Source organism: Peromyscus eremicus, chromosome 7, assembly GCF_949786415.1.
Source record: "Peromyscus eremicus chromosome 7, PerEre_H2_v1, whole genome shotgun sequence".
NCBI classification, from domain to species: domain Eukaryota; kingdom Metazoa; phylum Chordata; class Mammalia; order Rodentia; family Cricetidae; genus Peromyscus; species Peromyscus eremicus.
In genome coordinates this window covers 73902205-73919502 of record NC_081422.1, presented here as the reverse complement: position 1 = coordinate 73919502, position 17298 = coordinate 73902205, and the positions used below count along the sequence as shown (strand labels likewise).

General features: G+C 38.0%; 1 protein-coding gene across 1 annotated transcript in view; it reads left to right on the top strand.

Moving 5' to 3' along the window:
- Col12a1 (collagen type XII alpha 1 chain) overlaps positions 1–17298 on the top strand; it is a 110174-nt gene that overhangs the window by 78370 nt on the left and 14506 nt on the right. Inside the window, exons 49-57 of the mRNA XM_059268274.1 lie at positions 1091–1233; positions 2946–3055; positions 9483–9632; positions 11832–11909; positions 13501–13587; positions 15186–15239; positions 15724–15819; positions 16601–16654; positions 17118–17171. Coding sequence (XP_059124257.1) covers positions 1091–1233; positions 2946–3055; positions 9483–9632; positions 11832–11909; positions 13501–13587; positions 15186–15239; positions 15724–15819; positions 16601–16654; positions 17118–17171 — 826 coding nt within the window. The remainder of the gene's footprint in view (positions 1–1090; positions 1234–2945; positions 3056–9482; positions 9633–11831; positions 11910–13500; positions 13588–15185; positions 15240–15723; positions 15820–16600; positions 16655–17117; positions 17172–17298) is intronic.

Here is a 17298-nt window from a genome sequence, read left to right as displayed (position 1 = left end):
ATGATGGTGGCCTATTGTTGCTACAGAAGTCACAATTTTTGACTTGAAGGAAAGAAGAATAAATGTAATTAGATTTTTGTTGTTTCGCCAAGGAAGGAGAAAAATGGGCTAAACGAGAGAGATGGGGGTGATACAGGAAAAAAATTAGAATCAATATTTTTAACTAGGAACAGGAAAATATAGCTCTTAACCACATAAAAGGCATCATGTTAGCTTTCTCAGAGCTTATGCCCAAGGAGCAAGAATGCATCACACGCTAGGATGTGTTAGTGATAGTGCATTAGGACATGGAGCCTCCAGAGAAATCCCGTGCCCTCTGCTTAAGCTTGTAGACGAACAGCTCCTTTATTCCCAGGAGTCAAGGCTTTTGTCCTGCCTCCAGGGAGAAAGGATTATGTAGTATCAGACAGAAAAGCATTAATTCTATTTCAAGCATTCTCCCAGAACAATGGTTTATTCAATGCTAGAAGGACACAAGAGATGGAAATATTTGTCTCACGTCTTTAGAGCCAAAACCCATTTCTGTCTAGTTGACTCACATCCCTGTTTCATTACTAATTGTTTGCATATGTACATGGCCTACACATGTACAATTGGTCTTGTTTTGGGGTATCTGTATGTTTATTGAGGTGCTTTACTTGATTTTAAGGGAGAATTTAGAAGTGTAGGAATATTGTGTGAACAAGACAAAAATTAAAACTTTAAGCCATTTTATCCATTTCCCTGCCACTAAAAATTAAGTATATTTGGGTAAGACTCCCTCTCTTTACATTGTATCTACAGTCATAATGTTTTGTTACCTTAAAATGAATACTTCCATGTATCTAGAAAAAATTAGTTATGGATAGGAAGATTAAAGGCTATTTAGTGCTAATTTTCCATACTTTTGTGACATGATCAAATTATAAGTAATCTATTAAGTGTTTGTTCCTTTGATGTATTCCACAAGGTTTTTTCTTTCTGCTTTAAGGACTGATGACTATAATTAGATTTTAATACTGCCTATAATGAGATTCTCATGTAAAAGTTTAAGATGGTCTCTTTCTGATGAATAATCCCATTTATTTATTTATTTTTCTCTATCCAACAGAGAACTCCATCCAAATGGACTCCCTCCTTCATACACGATCATATTATTGTTTAGACTTCTTCCAGAAACTCCCAGTGACCCCTTTGCAATTTGGCAAATTACAGACAGAGACTACCGGCCCCAAGTCGGAGTGATTGCAGACCGTAAGGGACTTTGTCCTATGTTAAGGCCTATGTATAGTTCCTTTTTTTCTTTATTTTTTAAAAATAAATTTATTTATTTGTTTTACATCCTGACCAGTTTCCCCTCTCTGCTCTCCTCCTAATCCTTCCCCCACTCCTTCTGTTCTCACTCCCCAATTCACTCCTCCTCCGTTTCTGCTTAGGAAAGGGCAAGCATCCTATGAATATCAACAAAACATGGCATATCAAGTTGCAGTAAGACAGCACCTTCCCATGTATTAAGACCGGGCAAGGTGACCCAGTATGAGGAGTAGGGTCTCAAAAGTCAGTAAAAGAGTCAGAGACAGCCCCTGTTCCCACTATTAGGAGTCCCACAAGAAGACCAAGCTACACAACTGTAACATACATGCAAAGGGTTAGGTCAGTCCCATGCAGGCTCCCCGGATGTTGGGTTCAGTCACTGTGAGCATAGATTGGTGCCTAGCCCAATTGTCATCTGAGAGGCTTCATCCAGCAACTGATGGAAACAGATGCAGACCCACAGCCAAACTGTTTAAACTTCTTCAAATAACATGTCAACAAACACTCAGGTGGCATCTTATCACAACTGAAATAATTCTATTTCTTTTTTCTCATTTATTTTTAAAAATTAACGTATTTGTTCTTTGACAATTTTGTAGTATGTAGTGAATCTTAGTTCTTTTCACTTCCATTATCCTTTCTCATCTCTCCTTCTCTGCTGAAACCCTTCTTCTTCCTGCAAAACCTCCCCCTCTTACCCATTTATCTATCTATCTATCTATCTATCTATCTATCTATCTATCTATCTATCTATTATCTATCTATCTATCTATCTATCTATCTATCTATCTATCTATCATCTATTTCTGAAGCACTAAGTTTAATTTGGATTGCATACATGAACATGGGTGGGAAGTTATTTATTAGAGTGTGGACAACTTTTCAGTGGCTACACCACTGAAGAAAATGATACCCTTCTCCCCAAGTACCCATTAATTGGCAATAGTTGTTTAGGGAGAGGTAGGGCCTCATGGGCCCTCCTCCATCCATGATGAATGTTAATGCACCCTATCTTGTGCAGGTATTGTGCAGGTAACTACAACTACAGTGAGCTCATGAGTGCAGTTGTTACACCATGTTTAGAAGACACTTGTTTGTTCTCTCAGTACATTCCTCCATCCTCTTGTTTTTACATTGTTTTTGACTCCCACTTCTTCAGTGTTCTTGGAGTCTTGGAAGGAGTGATAGATGTCTTGTTTAGGGCTGAGGACTCCACCATCACTTGTTATTGACACTTTATCTAGTTATGAGACTCTAACCACTGCCTGCAGGGATATGAAGCTTCTCTGATGAGACTGAAAGCAGTGCTAATCCATCGTTATGAACCTGAATATTCAGTCTGATAGCATGTTCATTTATCAAAGAATAGAAGTAGACCCCTCTCTGATGCTGGCCTATGGCTTCCTCAGCTGTGGGATCCTGTCCAGGTATACAGTGCCAGGCCTGAAAACCCTCTCATGGAATGAGCTGCAGATCCAATTAGAAAGTAGTTGGTTACTCCATCATAATTGTGCCACTATTGTACCAGAGAGGACATCTTCCCTAGCAGATACTGAACTTCTTTTCAATTTCTCCAACAAGAGCTATTTGTGTACTTTGAATAGGAAGCACACCATGTATATTCTTTGACAATGATCTTATCTTGATTGCAGCTTCTAGCAAGACACTATCTTTCTTTAATAAGGATACAAGAGGAGAGGTACAAACTGTTACATTTGACACAGATGAAGTGAAGACACTATTTTATGGAAGTTTTCATAAGGTAAAAATGTAAGATTATCTGAGTCTTAATTTTACAATAAGAATATATGCTTAAAAACAAAAACTTAATTATTTTATGGTCTTTAATGTTACACTAAATTAGAATTCTAGCTGTGTCTTTTACAACCAAACATTTATTTTAAATAATTTGATTACTTCAAAAGATAAAATTTAAATAAGACAGTAACTGCCATTAGCATTTTGATATATTTTCACTGTATCTTTCAAAGTTTGAATTAATAATTATATATATTTATATGTAATGAAGCTCACCTGTTTTTTTGCTTCTCATTTTTTTCAATTTAAGATTTATTGATATTTATGTGTATGTGTGTTTATCTGTGTGAGAATATGCCATACGTCTAAGGCTGTACTTGGAGTCCAGAAGAGGGCACTCGATCCCCCTGAAGCAGGAGTTACAGGCAGTTGTGTGCCACTTGACCTGGGAGCTAGGAACTAAATTCAGGTCCTCTGGAAGAGCAACAAGTGCTCCTAACCATTAAGCCACCTTTCTAGCCCCTCTACTTACCACTTTACTGTAAACTTTTTTTTGTCATTTATTTTGAGGAGCTTAATAATTTAATGGATTATATTTTAATTGGTCATGTTATCATTTTATAAAGTGCAGGCACTTTCTTTAGCTTGTTTGCCTATAAAATGTTACAAGCATGCAAACAAACTGTAGAACAAACATTTTTAAGTTCAATCATTCACAATAACTGATAAAATAATTAAGATAAATGTGTAATAAATTATTACACAAACACACAGTCAAAAACACCAATTTCTTATTACGCAGTTTTCTAAATAACCACATTAAAGTTCTAAGATATATTTGAGATGGTTTCTTATTCTTGGAGACCTTCAGTTTTTGTCAGCATCTAGAGAATTATTGAAACTTTCAGGTTTCTAAAGAACAATCAGTTGACAAAGTAATGAGAGTGGATGTGTCAGAAACAAAAGGAACCGTCTAGTTTAGGAATACATTTTTAATGCTGTTTTTCACATACTGGATTGTGTTAACAGGAATACAAGTTATTGTACCTAAAGCTTCCCTATGTATGACATACCAAAAGAGCCACATACACCAAAACATGCTGAAGAGCCTTCCTCTTGTTTGAGTAGGTCACTGAGGTCTCTTCTTCATAATGCTCTCAAGCATAGCATTTTCTAATTCATGAAGCAGATTCTCTTTTCCCTCTGTATTAAAAAAAATTAGTTCTTTGGGAATTTCTTCTCAATCTCGTATTTAAAATAGATTTTTTTCCATAAACTATATCCTGATTATCATTTTCTTCCCCCCCCACTCCTCCCATTTCCTTCCCCACTCCCCCTCCCATCTGGATCAATACCCTTTCTTCATTCCTTAGAAAATAAACAGGTATCTAAGAAATACTAATAAAATAAAATAAGATAAAACAAACAAATTGAATATGACAAAATAACAAAACAAGAAAAAGAGCCAAAGAAAAAGCATAAGAAATGCAGAGATATACATGTTCATACACTCAGGTATACCATAAAAACTCCAAACCAGAAGCCATAATATATCCAAAAGGGACCTGTAATGTAGAAAAAAAAAGCCACCCTGACTTAATGTTATGAGACAAAGAACCTTCAAAGATGCCATTGAGTTCATTTTCTGTTGCTCATCTATTCCTGAACATGGGGTCTACCCTTAAGACTGGTTTGTTTCCCTAGTGAGACTCTTGGATAAAAGTAAGTTTTTATTTGCATGTGACTATCAATTGTCGAGATAGCTTCTGGATTGGGGATGAGTGTGTGCGTGTGCGCGTGCGTGTGTGTGTGTGTGTGTGTGTGTGTGTGTGTGTGTGTGTATGTCTACTTTTTCTTTCAGCCCTAGGATCTCATCTGGTGTACAACTGTATAAGCCCTGTGCATGCTGCCACAATATTTGAGTCTGTATGTATGCCAGCCCTATTGTGTCTAGAAAGCCTTGATTCTTTGGTGTTCTCCATCCCCTCTGGCTCTTACAATCTTTCTGTCTCCTCTTCCATGAGTTCTCTGAGCCCCAAAGAAGGTATTTGATGGAGACATCCCATTTAGGGCTGTGTGTTTCAAGGTCTCTCATTCCTTGCAATGTCTGGCTGTGGGTCTCTGTATTTGTTCCTATCTGCTGCAGGAGGAAGCCCTCTGATGATGGCTGAGCAAAGCACAGACCTATGGGTACAGCAGAATGTCATTAGGAATCATTTTATTACTACATTCCTTTAGCACAACAGTAGTATTTGGTTTTCCTCTAGGTCCCTAGGCTATCTTGCCTTAGGGTCTTGGTCACCCAAACAGTGTTGGATATGGGTCCCATCTTACAGAGCATGCCTTAACTCAAATCTAATAGTGGTTGGTTACGCCCACAAGCTTTGTGCTGCTATTGCATCAGTGCATCTTGCAGGCAGGTCACCGTATAGATCGAAGAGTTTGCAGCTAGATTGGTTTTTACATTTCTCCTCTAGAAGTGTGCAGAGTGTCTTCCAGTACCACAAAGACTAATCCATAGAGGTGAAGCCTCTGGGCAGGCACCAGCTTGATCTCTCCATGCTCAATCAGTTGGGTAGTTGTTGTCTTCAGCAATGATACCTTATTGTCAGTTTGTGAAGAGTCACTAATATTTTTGACAATAGCCTGCATTGTTTGGGGGTTACCATAGGACCCCTTTGCCCAACAATTTGATTAGATGCAATCCATTCCCAGTCCTGGAAGCTTTGTTTGGTGATGAGAGATGTCCAGTTGGGGAGCTGTCTTACCCCTTATTTGGTGATTTCCTTTTGATTTATTTCATATATGTTTATATTATAGGAAGCTTCTAGTGTATTAGGTTTCCATAAGACCCCTCAGATGGACCCTTGTTTTAGCCGTCTCCCCCCTTACTCTTTTTCTCATCATTTTTCCTCCTCCTGTTTAGTCTTCCCGTTTCTGTCCTCTCCTGTGTGTCCGTCCACAATAGAATAGATAGTTATAGACCCTTGATAAGGATGGAGAAGGGCATTCCTAATAGATCTTAAAGAGGATTTCTTGTGGCCATGAGAGTCAATAATGATGACAACAACAATAACAATACAGCAATAGAGAAAACCAAAAATCTCCAAGTGCTATAGTATAGTATTTCTTGCTTAAAATTTTACAGACTTTGATGCAATGTTGTAGATAAGTTCCTCCTTGGAAAGCAAACTCTAATTTGGGGATGTGATCAACTTTGACCCATCCTTATCCAGTAGGAGATGTTGATTCTGGCAAAGTTCTTAGGAACAGCCTTGGCTCACTGATAAACCTATTAAAATTGCAATTGAGTAGCATGCTGAGAATGACGATTTTATGCTTCTTTCGTAGTCACTGAAGATGCTAAGAGCCTAATCTCCTGAACAACTTGTAATCATTTTGTAGCTATTTTAAAAATTTTCAACTTTGATGGAAACCTCCATTCTATTTATGCCCAAAGGGCAGTATTTTCAGAGCTCTATTCTGATAGTAATTAATTATTGCAAATCAAGATAAAATTTTCTTGGCATTGCCTTCCTTGTACTGTTTGTCTTCCTAGAGAAGTGTCTATCCTTGTACTGTTTGTCTTCCTAGAGAAGTGTCCATGTTTTTCATATTTCTTTCTTCTCACTGGCTTTCTCTTTTCCCCAAATTCTCAATGTTCTTCTATTTTTGTCTTTTTTATTGATAAATTTTGTTTGACAGTTTCATATATATATCAAATTATATATCTCTATATATCTACATATGTGTATATTATGGTTACCCTTCCCACTCTCCTTTAGTCCTTCCTGTCAGCACTCCTGCTTCATTAATCTCTTCCATATTTACTAACTTTTGATTAGTTTAATGCTCATCAGAGTCTATTGGCAACTAACAGATTCTGGGAGAAGGGAAGACATAATGTCCAAGTGTAGACCCACTGGTGAGCTCACCAGTCTCTGGTGATTAGTTCTAAACTCAGGATCATACAAATGGGTTGAGTTAGACTCTGATAAGCACTAAACTAACCGGGTCCTATGACCTTCCCCATCCATAGCTGACTTTTAGGAGGGCCTCACTTGTTTGGATCCAGAGCCAATAGGCACGGCAGCCGTGAGTTCAGGATTCCTGTGACCATGTCCTGCTTAGAAGATGGCATCTTATAGCTCTTGTCTTTGTCTTCTGGGTCTTACATTCTTTCTGCCTCTTCTATGGGGTTCGCTGAGCCTTAAGGGAGTGGTATAAATGTCTTATTTAGGGCTTAGTCCTCAGCTATCCCTTGTTCTCAGCATCTTGTGCAGTCATGGGTCTCTCATTCATCTTCATTCACTTCAAAGAGAAACTTCTCTGATTGAGAGCAGCCTTTGTTTGGGATGTGCTGGACCAGACCATGTATAACTTCTTTTTCCTTATACTCTACCATTTTAAAGTTCCTTACTTTTACAGTGTTTTCTTTTTCATTCTCAACACAATTCTTATTTTATTTTAATTTTATGTGCATGAGTGCCTGTGTGTATGTGCACTACATTCATGGATGGTGCTCAACAAGGCCAGAAGAGAATGTATGATCTTATTGAACTAGAACTTCAGGTGCTTGTTAGCCACCATTTGGGTGCCAGGAACTGAACTCAGGTCCTTTGAAAAAGCAGTAAGTGTTCCTAACCATTGAGCCATCTCTCCAGTAAATCTCCCAATTAAGTAACTTTTACCCATAAGGCACTGTGGCTGCCTGACATAAAACTTTTATGATTTTTTTCTTTGACTATTTCCTATTACAGAATGAATTTGGGTTACTGTCACTTTTCACCCTCTTTCACCCTTCCCCCCCCCCAACTCCCATCAGTGCCCCTGCTCTTTACAAGTCCCTTTCTCACACTCATGTCTTTGTGTTTTGTCTTGAGACCATTTAAGTTAAACAATTGCATGGATGGAGAGGACTTACAGGACCAGAGCCTACCCTGCTTCATAGTTATTAGCTATCTGTGTGACTGTGAATTTCAAACTATCCATTGGGGCCTGGAGGACTCACTTGTAGTGTACATTGAAGACAATGACTACCCCCTCCCCCAATCTACTAGTTGCAAATAACTATTAAGCAGGGCAGGCTCTGGTCCCATGAGTCCTCCCCATCCATGCTTGGTTGATGACAGACCGAAACTTCTTCAGGCCCAGTGTAGGCAACTGTAATCCTGAATTCTTGGGCTAGTGATCTACAGATGAAGAGTCCATGTTGAAATGTAATTATGCATAACTTTATAATGCAGCAAAAGAGTGAATAAGTTATAGCAAAATGTGTTCTTAAGATGTGCTGGTTTATGGTTCACAGTGAAAGATCAGTATATTTTGAATGATATAAATTAAAATGGTTTTGATTTTGAAATTACCCTTGTGAATGTTTGTTTCTGTCGTGGTTCATTTAAGGGCACAGAATAAATTCAAATTTTTGTTAGATACTAAATATCTCAGAAATACTTATGTGATGTTTTTGAGTTCAATATTAGTTGACTATCTCACAGATGTTTAAACTCTATTTTTAGTAAGCTATGAACCACTTGTATATAAAAACATGTAATTCCTATTTATCATAGATGTTATGAGCCAGTGCTTTGGTGGTGACTCCTTGTAAGAAAAATATTTAGTTTTAAAATAAAACTTTAGAAAAATTTCTTATTCAACCTGCTTCAGAGCAGTTAAAACCATTTCTGTTCTTTTTATTCTTTTGTCAAACTTTTCACAGTAATCACCCAATTCTTGCTTAAGTATTTGTGCTGAGACAGTGGAATCCATGAGCATAATTGTGAAGCCAACAGCTACATGCAGACATTCTCTTCCTAGCTTCAATACAAATGCTTCGCTAATTTTCTGTACCAATAAACTTCCTGATGTCCCTGTTCTTCAACAGCAGATGCAGAATAATCAGCATGCACTTCTTTCCTTAAATGAATCTTGAGTTCTCTTAATTTCCAGGTTTGACTCTAGATAATGTGCCAACTCTTACTATGTTAGAGAGCTGTGAGATAAACAGCTTATTTGTGAATGGGAAGGGTGAACAAATCAGGACTGACATCAATGGGAAATATCTACAGCTCATTTGTGCTGAGTGAAGTATATTAGTGGTTTATTAAACCCGTATTTAGATATTTTTTACAGTTTACAAAGTTCTTTCATGCACTACATCCTCTCTGGTTGTTTCAAAGAGACCACAGAATGGGAAATTATGAAATTATGTCCATGTACATAGATGATAGATTCTGAAATTTAGTGAGTGACTAGTACCATTTCATAGGACATCATCTGAAACTTGGGTTCTTGGATTTTTTTAACCCAAGACTCTTGTCTTGGGATGAAATGGTTTGAGAAACAATTTATAAAGAATGTAATATATAGTATGCAAAAGTCAGCTTATTCTTTGAGAAAAATTTTATAATGGAAATTAATTATCTTTTTAGGTCCATATTGTAGTAACCTCAAAAAGTGTTAAGATTTATATTGACTGCTATGAAATTGTAGAAAAAGACATTAAGGAAGCTGGAAATATCACAACTGATGGCTATGAAATTCTTGGAAAACTTCTTAAAGGAGAGAGAAAATCAGCGACAGTAAGTAATGTATTTTGATGTTTTTGATATTTAGTGCCTTATAGTAAATAAGATTGAAATGGTGTTTTCTAAATCTCTCAGCAAATTTTATCTATCTGTCTATCTATCTATCTATCTATCTATCTATCTATCTATCTATCTATCTATATCTATCTATTTCCCTCAGTGAGTTTTAAACTGTCATATTTATTAGTCAGTTTGAAGGTGTGGGAAAAATTATAGTCAGAGAACTCGCTACCAAGAAAACACTATAATGTACTTTTTTACTACTGAAGTCAAAATAAGGTCTCCAGGCACCAAGAAATACCATGTAATCTCTTAAAACAAGGTCTTGCTGGAAAGAAACAAGGCAAATTACTGCTTACATATCCAGCGAGGTCACAATAGTTCATTTTTTCAAAATAATTGTTAGCCTGAATTTGTGCAACTGGGACATGAAGCCTCTGTGACCGTTAGCTGTGCCTGTCACTCACAGAGAGATCTGTCTTAGAAGGATTGCCATGGCAGTGCAGCCAATTGCCACCAGATCTCAAGTTTCATTGCCTTGGGTTTAAGGAAAGCACGTAGCCTCTATTTACAATGTGATCCAGAAGTGGAGACTTAAGTCTCAAGCTTTCACTGTGCCTGGCTCATTAGACATACTAAATGTCAACCAATAAACATTGTCTTAGAAGCTAACAGTTTTGGCTTCTGTTATTATTATATTTGAATGTCATTATTTTAGTTTCTTTCTGTAGACAAGATGTTCTTTTAGATTCAAAAGGGATTTTTTTTGGCTATAATAGGGGAACAATTAGTTTGAATTTAATAGAATCATGATAAACCCAACATTTTAATGATATTGGCTTTGATATTTAAATAAAGTTCTCATCAGATATTTTTATTCATGTCCCTCCCCCTTTTTTTGGAGACCTACTGAGTTTAACCAAGATTGGTTGTGTGACCATAGGTTTGGAACTATCCATTAGTATCCTGTGGATTCATCAGTGGTTATATAACTGAAGGTGATTTCTTCCTTTTCCCCAGAATTTATCAGTGGCTAATAGCTAATGGGGAGAAGTGGAGCCATGTGAACCCCTTGCTGATCCCTAGTTGAGAGTTGACAGGGCCAGTCTTGTGCAAGCAACCACAGTTACTGTGAGATGACTTCACTGGCTGTGTAATGCTCAGATGACAGCATTTCATAGCTCATTGCCCTGTCTTCTAGGCAGTACATTCTTTCTACCTGCTACTCTGTAATTTCTCCCGGGCCATGGAGGGGTATAAGAGGAAGAAATAGAGTGTGGCATAAATGTCCTGCTCAGGACTGAGCACTCACCATCATGGATTCTCAGCACCTTCGGCAGCTCTGCATCCACTGCCATTCATTGCAAAGAGAAACTTCTCTGACTAAGGCTGGGGATCCCATTTGTCCATAAATATTTAGATGGCAGATTAGTACCACGGCAATTTAAAAACTAAGAACTCCTCAGTCAAAGGTATTTTGACTGGGTTTACAGTTTGACTTCCCTCTAGTGGAGCAGACCTCAGATCCTATCAGAGAGCAGTTGGTTACTTGCTTGGCGGGTAGGTAATTGTAGTTGCGGAGTTGATAGCTGGGTGAGAGTCAATGTCTTTTCTCCTCCAGCATCCTATATGGTACCTTCTGGCTGCAGACAGGAAATGATCACCACATCTTTAAAAGAATGGCTGTGTCTGGATAGCCTTTGTCTTTTTGTCTATATAGTTCTATCTTAAATTCTAGAAAGCCAAAAGGCATGTGCTTCACTGAAATAGTTCAACTGAGGGCTGTAAAAATGTATTAGTCTATTTCTAGACAATAATTTCTAAAGCAAATGTCATCAACTATAGAATAAGGCAAAAATTTCTTTAATGTTACTTTTCTACAAAGACATATCTTTAAAGATTGATTTAAACTTGTGTAGTAGTCAAATGAATTGAAACACAGGAATGAAATGTTCTTAAATACCTCACTCAAGCATATCTTTTCAGCAAGTGGATCAGAAATAGGGTCTGGGCAGATGCAGTTTTTGTTACTGTCCCTTTTCACTACACATTTTCATGCTACTCCTTACCACATAAGCCTAACAGTGCTCTCAGGAGTCAGCTCTAGAGAGAATCTGCCTGAAGTTGGCAAGAATAAAATGTTTAAAATGTCTTCCTGCCTGCTTAGCTGATGTGGCTTTTGGTTGTTTGCAGTTCCAAATCCAGAGCTTTGACATTGTCTGCAGCCCGGTGTGGACCAGTAGAGACAGATGCTGTGATATTCCCTCTAGGGTGAGTAAGTCCTGTCATTACTTGTCCCCGAGAAGGAACCTTGTGATGCAAACAGTCTGGGAGAGGAAATCACACTCAGCAGCTGCAGCTCTAGATAGGAGCCCAGGGATGTGGAATGTGTGCGTGCTTTTCAGCTAGCACTGCCCTGGCTCATGTGACCCTTTGCTCGAAGGCTAGGCATGCACAAGACCATATCTGGAAATTCTCTCAACAAGAGCCAGGAAGGTCATATCGAGCTAATGTGTTTGATAAACCTACTTACCGCAGACCTCCTACTGCGTAACAGCCTTTTACTGAATAAGCTATCACTTTTCTGGATTACTAAGGATCTTTTGATGGAAAGAATACATACATACATACGTGTGTCTGTGTTATGTATAGGTGGTGGTAATAGTTATAAAGTTCAACGTTGGTGATATAAGACTTTTGGCAGGCACAGCTGCATACATCTGCTAGATAAATGATGGTATTAAATATGTAGTGAAAATTTATTATAATCCATCAATCCCTCAATATGCTAGGGTTGTAGCAGTAAAAAGTGAGTGTCTGTGAAAGGCAATGAGAGAAATTAACAAATAGATATATTGGTTCTCCCTGATTCTGGGCTTCTTATCTGTGGATTCAACCAAATACAGACTGGAAATATCAAAAAGACTATATTGAACTTATAAACATGTTTTTCCTCTAATGCTTTCCTAACAGATATTTACCAACCTCACACAGACATTTTTCTTGCCATTATTTCCTAAGTAGCGTTAGGTAACAGCTATCCATAGCACTTATGCTGTACTAAGTAATCTAGACATGATCTGAAGTATGCAGGGGGGTATACTTAGGCTACATGCACAAACTGCAGCATTTTAGATGAGGGATTTTAGTATCCTTGGGTTTCAGTCTTTCCAGGGGGTCCTGGAACAAATACCCCCAGGTACCTAGGGGTTATCTGTGTGTTATGCTGCACAGTGGGGATCCTAGGATGAAAACCAAGTCAAGCTGAAGGGAGGGGGAGTGATGGCAGGTGCCATCAACTTTTGGTCATGAGAAAGTTCAGCAGAGATCCCAGTGAAGCGAGGGAGCAAACTATGTGGATGGCATAGGAAGACACTCCAGCTCTAAGGCCCATAGAGTGCTCCAATTATCTGAGAAACATGACATGGATGGGCAGTGCTGGACCACTGTGAAAGTGAGGTAGGAAAGTGGTACACATGGGATGCACATGCTGGTTTACAGAATAGGGAGAGTCTTGGAGACCACGGAAAGAAAGGGCTTTGCGTTTCTTTTCTGAATAAAATAGGAGTTGATGTTTAAGATATATAGCATTTCTACAATAGGGATTAAAGAAAATTGGGCTAAATTACCAGTTGTCCTACTAATCTTGTCAACATTATTTGTTGTGTGTGATATGCTCAAGTAAAGCACAAAGGATCTGAGAAAGTTCCAATGTTAAACCATTTATAAGTGATGATAATGAGCAATTATTTCTTCCAGTTGGGAAACAGACTCTCATGTATGTAAATAGGGCTAGTAGATGGGATGTCATCCTCCACTCCTCACTATGTTTAAATGCAAATAACCTTTTCAAAAATTTCAGAGAGATGAAGCAAAATGCCCTGCTCTTCCGAATGCTTGCACATGTACACAGGACAGCGTTGGACCTCCAGGCCCTCCAGGCCCCGCAGTAAGGAGACCAAAATAGTTACTTATCATTATTGCTTAGCTTTGAAATTTTTTTTGGAGGAGGATCTTTGGAATGATCACCCGTTTGTCAGTATGGAAGCCATAAAATGCTTTTTATCCGTTTGTGCTTTTAGTGATAGAATATGCTAAACTTCCAGCCATCTTTATAACAGACTTTGAGATCTGAAATGAAGTAAATCAAAAGGAAAATTTGGGAGCTGTCAAGATGAGTCAGTGGCTAACTGTGCTTACTACCAAACCTAATGACCCGTGTTTTATCCACAAGGTGGAATAAACGAACCAACTCCTGCAAGGTGTCCTCTGGCTTCCACTCAGAGGAATACATACATAATATGCCATAGAATACATACATAAATGTAGTAAGAATTCTTTTTAAAAAAGAGGATAATTTGGTCCTAGTACTTGGCCCATTTCTCTAGCCACCCAGGGATAACGACATTGGCACTCTTTAAGACTTTTCTCTTAAAAACACAAGTTTGGGTTTCCATCTGCAAATTAAAGAGTTTGGAAATGTCTTACATTTCCTTAAAGTTTCTTGTATGAATGGAATTGAGCCATGGTTTGGAAAGCTGGTTAAGATCAACTAACTTAGAACCTAGAACATATGCACCTGACATAGACACACCAATGAACATAACACATGAAGACTCAACTCAAATATGTGGTCACAGTCTAAGTGCTGGGAGAAAGTACTAGAGTTTGGAATAACTTGAGTGGAGAGACTATGATCAGATACTATGCAACGGGGATGGGAGACTAAGAAAATGCAAAGTGAAACATTGAAGACCGCAGTTATGGTAGAGCACACTGATCAGTCAGTGCGTAACTCCTCAATTTGGGGGTTGATTTGTAATACCTGACTTCAGCTCCATTGAAGAATGGAAGTCATTGCTCTAACCTCATTGGCTTTTTAAGACAATAGGTTATTGATACAAGAGCAACTCAAAGATACCGAGAATACCAATCCTTGTGATACTTGGGTCTAGCAAATAATTTACTTTAGGTTAATTACAAAGCAACTTTTAATAGATTCAAATGTCACTGGAATTAGTATCATGAATCTGATATGTACCTGGCATATGTCTTGGATCTGATAGATACTTCTCAGGTCTTTTTTTCCCCTCCAGTTTTGAGGTACTATTTTCTGAAGTCACTATCATATTTATTTTGGCTTTGTTTGTTGGTCTTTGAATTCCTGTTTCTTAAGTGCATGCTTTGAGATCCAGAGAGATTTGGATATTTTCCTTGAAGAATATAATTTTTTGGTTACTTTCCTTCAAGAATATAATTCATATAATTCTCAAATGCATTTTTCTTTGTATTCAAGTGCTGTAAAGTATAACAAGAAGAAACAATGAATGCACAGAATTTTGAAATTCTACTTTCCTGTGTGTTTGTATGATACAAATTTATTTCTTAGCCATGCTGGAGCTCAAACCAGGGCTTTGCACATGCTAGGCAAGTGATTGGCCACAGAGCTGCATACCGACTGCATTCCTTCTTGAAACACTATTTTTATATGTCAATTTCTATTTTCCTTATGCTCACACCAAAATGTGTTCTTTCTTTGTGTTTTAGGGAGGACCTGGTGCAAAAGGTCCCAGAGGTGAAAGAGGAATCAATGGGGCAGTTGTAAGTATATTTTAACACTCCAAATAGTTGTCAGTGTGTTGAAGTCTAGTTGTTTGAATTTCCTTGGAGGTGGTATTTGACCTTAGTTTAGTGTACCTCAGGTTATATCACCATCCTTGACTTAATGAGCAAGTATTATAGATTAAATCTAATGAAATTTGAACTTTGAGCTCTTGGGAATCTATGAATGCAGCACATATAATAATAATGTTTTTTACTTTAAAAGTCTATTGTTAATAGTACTTTTATTGAAACCTAAGTGTTCTTGTGAATTCAGTTCACATCCCACCTTTTAAATGTGTAGTAAAGAGAATGAAGGAATGGTATCAACACAGTTTTATACAAGTATATATTTCCAAAATGTTTATGAAGACTAGGTGATGATGCTTTCAGGCGATGAAGAGAAGCTTCTGAATGTTCTCACTGAGGGTATTACATCACCCCCTCCCCTTTCTCCTCCTTTTCTTCTACTCCTATATTTTAGGGGCCTCCAGGTCCCCGTGGAGATACAGGCCCTCCCGGCCCTCAGGGTCCTCCAGGCCCCCAGGGACCCAATGGACTCTCTATTCCAGGAGAACAGGTAAGCGTAAAGGCTTTCTGTAGTAAATGAAAATGTTGCGTTAACAATGTGTTTAAATGGAATGTTTTCCCCCACTCCTTACCTGTTTTTTTGTCTCTTCCCTCAGCTATTTTTGGTAGCAGGGTTTGAACTTAGAGCCTCATAGATGCTATTCAAGCTCTCTACCATTGATCTATATCCCCAGCCCTTTGTAAACTTCTTATTTTGAGATGGGGTCTTGAGTTCACCCTGTGGCCAGTGCAGGACATTGATTCTCCTGCCTCAGTCTTTTGGTTAGCTGGGATGAAAGCCCTGAGCCACTAGGACTGGGTTATTTGCAATATTTTCTATGTGGTTCTAAATTCAAATGTTTTCCAGGAGAATGCAAGGCTAGTTACTCAGATGCTTTCCTCTGATGAATGCTATTTTATATATGTAAATGGATACGTGATAAATAACTGTAGAAAAATTGTTCTACTTATTTTCTCTCTCAAAAACTTCCTAAATGTAGTGCATGTATCACTTGTGTTAAACTATATTCTTTCAAAGTAGATATAACTATATAAGAGTATCATAATATTAAGTAGAAATTACAGGATGGCATTTTCAGGAGAAAGTGAATGTTAATAATAATAATAATAATAATAAATCTGGCTTATTTATCTCCCTTCAAAACAGACCTATGTGCTTGTCTCTGAACCTTTGCACTGTGCTTATGAAGTGATTAAAGTGCATAAGTGACTCATTTCTTCCTTTTAAACTTAATCTCCATTGAGAAACATCCTCTTGATGCTCACTCTAGGGTCGTCAGGGAATGAAAGGTGATGCAGGAGAGCCAGGGCTTCCCGGCCGGACAGTGAGTTCTCGAAATTACTTTTTTTTTTAACCTGTCATGTACTGTTTGAAAAGTTGTCTTTGAGTTTTGCAAAATTGTTTGTTTTCTAAAGCAAAAGACAGAGAGGCTGTGGAGTTTGGTGGGTGGGGAGGAGATGGAAGGGAAAAGCATGGTCAGAATTTATTATATGAAAAAAGAATTTTAATTAAAAAAGTGAGAAAGATGAAGTAGTGAAGGGTAAGCATGCTTCACTGGACATGGATTTCTCACTCTATTCTTAGTGTTCAAGTGTATACTGTTTAATTCTGATATTGCCTTGATGACTGATGTCTATATGCCTGGTGCTGTGTTTGGCCGTGGTCTTCTGTTTCTTTCCAGAGCTCCCAAACTTTGTTTTTTGAAAACGTTTTGGAGAATGCTAACAATCACTTTCTATACAAACAGTGTTTCACTGCATGCTAATTGTTTGCTTCCTTTTGTTCAGGGAACACCAGGATTACCTGGTCCACCAGGACCAATGGGACCACCAGGAGACAGAGTAAGTTTGGGGCCACACATGTGTATTGATTACAGAATCCCCACAGTCCTGTTTGTACGGTTGGAGATGTGGAGTTCACATATCTTGTGGAAGGCTTCAAACTGGTGTCAGTGGACCATCCAACATC